Here is a 3,828-nt window from a genome sequence, read left to right on the forward strand (position 1 = left end):
TTTATCAGATTCTGGCTATTATGGGAGAACCTCCAAACGAAAAGACTGAGCTAGTGGCCTATCAACTCAAGGGCGTAGTGAGGGTTTGGTATGAGCAATGGGTTGTTGAGAGGGGTGAAGATATGGGACCCATAGAATTGGAAGAGTTCAAGGGTGCCTTCTTAGATTGCTTCTTTCCTTTGGACCTAAGGGAGGCAAAGATCCAAGAGTCCATCAATCTTAGTCAAGGGAGCATGAGTGTGAGGGAGTAAGCCCTCAAATTTACTAAATTATCTAAGTATTCTCCTTTCATAATCTATGATCCAAGGGCAAGGATGAGTAAATAAATCTCGGGTGTGTCTAGTTTGGTGTCTAAGGAATGTAAGACAGCCATGTTGATCAAAGAAATAGACATCTCCCGACTCATGACGTATGCAGAGAAAATTGAGGAAGAGAAGTTGAGGGAAAGGTCAAGAGGATTCAAGAAGGCTAAATTAGGCTCATATTCTACTGGTCAAGACTTCTTATAGTGCCAAGGATTATGCTAAGTTGTACATTCGAGAATTGGTGAGGTTACATGGTGTGCCCTGGTCAATTATTTCAGATTGTGGTACCCAATTCACTTCTCATTTTTTGAAATCATTTCAAAGGGGGGCTTGGTACTAAGGTGAACTAAGTACAGTGTTTCATCCTCAAACCAATAGCAAGCCAAGCGGACAATTCAAACACTAGAGGATATATTAAGGTCTTGTATGTTAGTGTTCAAGGACAGTTGGGATTACTACCTACCACTTATCAAGTTCGCATACAATAATAGTTTCCACTCAAGTATTGAGATGGAGCCATTTGGGGGTTTATATAGGAGATGATGTAGGTTTCCAGTTGGTTTAAAGTAGGTGATATGACTTTGTTGGGTCCTATTTGGTGTTTCATGCTTTGAAAAGGTGAGGGTCATTAGAGAATGGTTGAAGATAGCTCAAAGTCACCAAAAGTCTTATTCTGATACTAGGAGAAGGGATGTTGAGTTTAGTGTGGATGATTGGGTATACTTGAAGGTTTCACCCATGAAGGGTGTGGTTCGGTTTGGTAAAAAGGGAAAGTTGAGCCGTAGGTATGTAGGACCTTATAGAATCTTGAGACGTGTTAGCAAGGGTTCTTATGAGTTGGAGTTGTTAGTATAAATGGCTATGATCCATCTTGTATTCCATGTATCTATGTTGAGAAAATATGTAAGTGACCCGAGTTCCATTATGCCTTCGGAGGTAGTGATTATTGAAGAAAACTTGACCTACGAAAAGGTCTCGATTGAAATTTTGGACCGCCAAGTCAAGAGATTGAGGAATGTCACGACCCGACTTAGGGCCTAGTTGTAATATGGCGATCAAAATGCCGAAGGGCTCCAACAAAGCCTTTTGTACCTATCATAAGCATACATAAGGTGAAATATAAAAGCGGAAACATCATAAGAGAGTCTAAATCATGAATAGAAATCTGAAAATATATTATGACAATATAGACTCAAACATATGTTTAACTAAATGCCTCTAAACATGAGTATGGGCAGGGGCTAAGACATGTCCTTAGCTCACCCTCAACATACAACGCAAACAAAAGTTTTTTGAAAAGGAAACAGTAACCAACTTGAACTAGTCCTCGGTCAATGAGGACTCACCACAACACCTTAGGATTGGAAGCCTACTAGTTATGTGGATGATCAGGATCTTCAACCTCAACCCCTATATTATGAGACAATGTAGGCAAAAGGTATGCATTAGTATGTTGGAATGTACTAAGTATGAGGGCCTGACATGCAACGTAAATCATGGATTACAAAGGTCAAGTAAAACACATGATAAGATGGAATACGTAAGGTCATGAGAAAATCATATTGACCAAAGCATTTAAAAACATAAATTCAAATCATAACATACTTGAGAGATCATACATATGTGGGATAGGAACCATAACCGACAATAAGACCATGCGAGCTATAACATGGAATCCGATGATACCCACATCGAGAAGGAGGAGACCACTTTGCCAAAGTAGACTCCTAATCATGAACATGTGCTATTTGTGGATCCACTAGCTAGGACATAAAGGCAACCTACGGTGGCACGTAGTTTATGGGACATGAGGTGCTATTAAGGCTTTTGGTAGGGCCCCCACCTCAAGTCCACTCGGTGCTAAATTAAATTCCACAGAATACATACATAACATAAGATCATAATATCATATATCATAGTCATGATCATAGGCTTGAAATCATAGAGTAGCTCATCTTCGTAACATACTTGTAATGTGAGAATTGTTTTTTGATCATTACAATCATATTTACATAATTCATATCATTAGGCCTTAAGTCACCACATAGGACCCTAAGTCACCTTACTTCATAACTTGTATGTAATTCCATAATTTGAGACATACTTATAATTCATGATCATAATGGAAACACATAGTCATAATTCATACTTTGAAAATTCATGACCATAGCTTGAACTTTGAAATTAGGGTAATTTTCAAAGAAAACACAACCGCTACTAGTTCAAGATCATTGGTTGGATAGTTCCGTTCATGCACCTTAAGATGCCTTGAAGCATACTATTACCTTACCAATATGCCTTAAGATCCTATACCACTCCTCACCACCACATTCAATCAACCTTGAGACCTAATAAAGAAGCACCTAATGCACCACACATTCTCCCACATGACATCAACACCATATTCAAGCCTAGTTCCATAACAATTCTAATACACTCACTCAAAACCCTTAACAAAAAGTCATCAATAGCCTACTGCAATCACTCACATATCGACAACCACGCATTTAAGCCTACCATTCTAACCACTTTATGCCTCCCTTGAAGTCAACATCTCTTAAGAATTTTAAAATCTACCTTAGCATCTCTATATCCACATTTGCATTAACTCCTTCCAAAGGCACACCAACATACTCTTACCTATATATTGCACACAACAAGATCCATCTAGCTCTTTCTCTATTTCTATAACCTTAAATGGGGTAAGCATGTTGTAATTTATCACAATACGAAACAAACACTCTCTCTATCTATCATGACCCATCTACTATCATTTACATTGGAACACACAACCGACCTTGATAACTAAGTACTCCATCTCCCCCTTGCATGAATAACCAAATATTATAGCAAGGTAAGGAGTCACAAAAGATAATGTAGCACCCGGATCTAACAATGCATAGATATCAAAGTCAAAAACTTTAGACATACCAGAAACAACATCAGGTGAATCCTCTAACTCCTGACGAGTCTGAAGGATATAAAATCTGTGTTGGCACTGACCGCCACCCGAAGTAGTAGAACTATGATCTGGATGACCTATAGTCTGGGTTTGAGCCTAAGCCTGGGGTCTAGTACCTCTTCTACACTCTCTTGCATAATGACCTGGCTTTCCACTCCTATAGCAAACATCCAATCCCGCTAAGCATTCTTCCCTATGGTTTTTCCCACACTTAGAACACTTGGGAATAGTAGATCCACTAAAACCACCACCGTATTTGGATTGAGAATTCCCACCTTCACATCGAGCCTTGTTGGAATCCCTCCCTTTCCTAAAAGCTACCAGACAGACCCTCTCATTATGTCTACTTTTTCCACAACTATAACAATTTTTTGTACCAGCCAAGCACTTCCCTAGATGATTCTTACTGCACCTATAGCATGAGGAGTAGGATTTTTCCTTTCCATCACTCTTCCTTATATCCGAGCCGGATGTTTCCCCTTTTGAACTCTTCTGACAATTAAAGTCATTTCCTCTCTTAACATCCCTTTTGCTCAACTTTTTCCTTTCTTTAACATTCAT

At 39.1% G+C, this 3,828-nt stretch overlaps 1 protein-coding gene across 1 annotated transcript; it reads right to left on the reverse strand.

The window, feature by feature from the left end:
- Positions 1-3,363: 3,363 nt before the first annotated feature.
- LOC129892681 (uncharacterized) lies at positions 3,364-3,828 on the reverse strand. The gene has a single exon (XM_055968266.1). The coding sequence runs from the start codon at positions 3,826-3,828 to the stop codon at positions 3,364-3,366; it is 465 nt and encodes a 154-aa protein (XP_055824241.1).

Source organism: Solanum dulcamara, chromosome 1 (assembly GCF_947179165.1).
Source record: "Solanum dulcamara chromosome 1, daSolDulc1.2, whole genome shotgun sequence".
NCBI classification, from domain to species: Eukaryota; Viridiplantae; Streptophyta; class Magnoliopsida; order Solanales; family Solanaceae; genus Solanum; species Solanum dulcamara.

Coding starts and splice junctions, on each gene's coding strand:
- LOC129892681 (XM_055968266.1), bottom strand. CDS start 3,828: ATGAATGTTAAAGAAAGGAAAAAGTTGAGCAAAAGGGATGTTAAGAGA.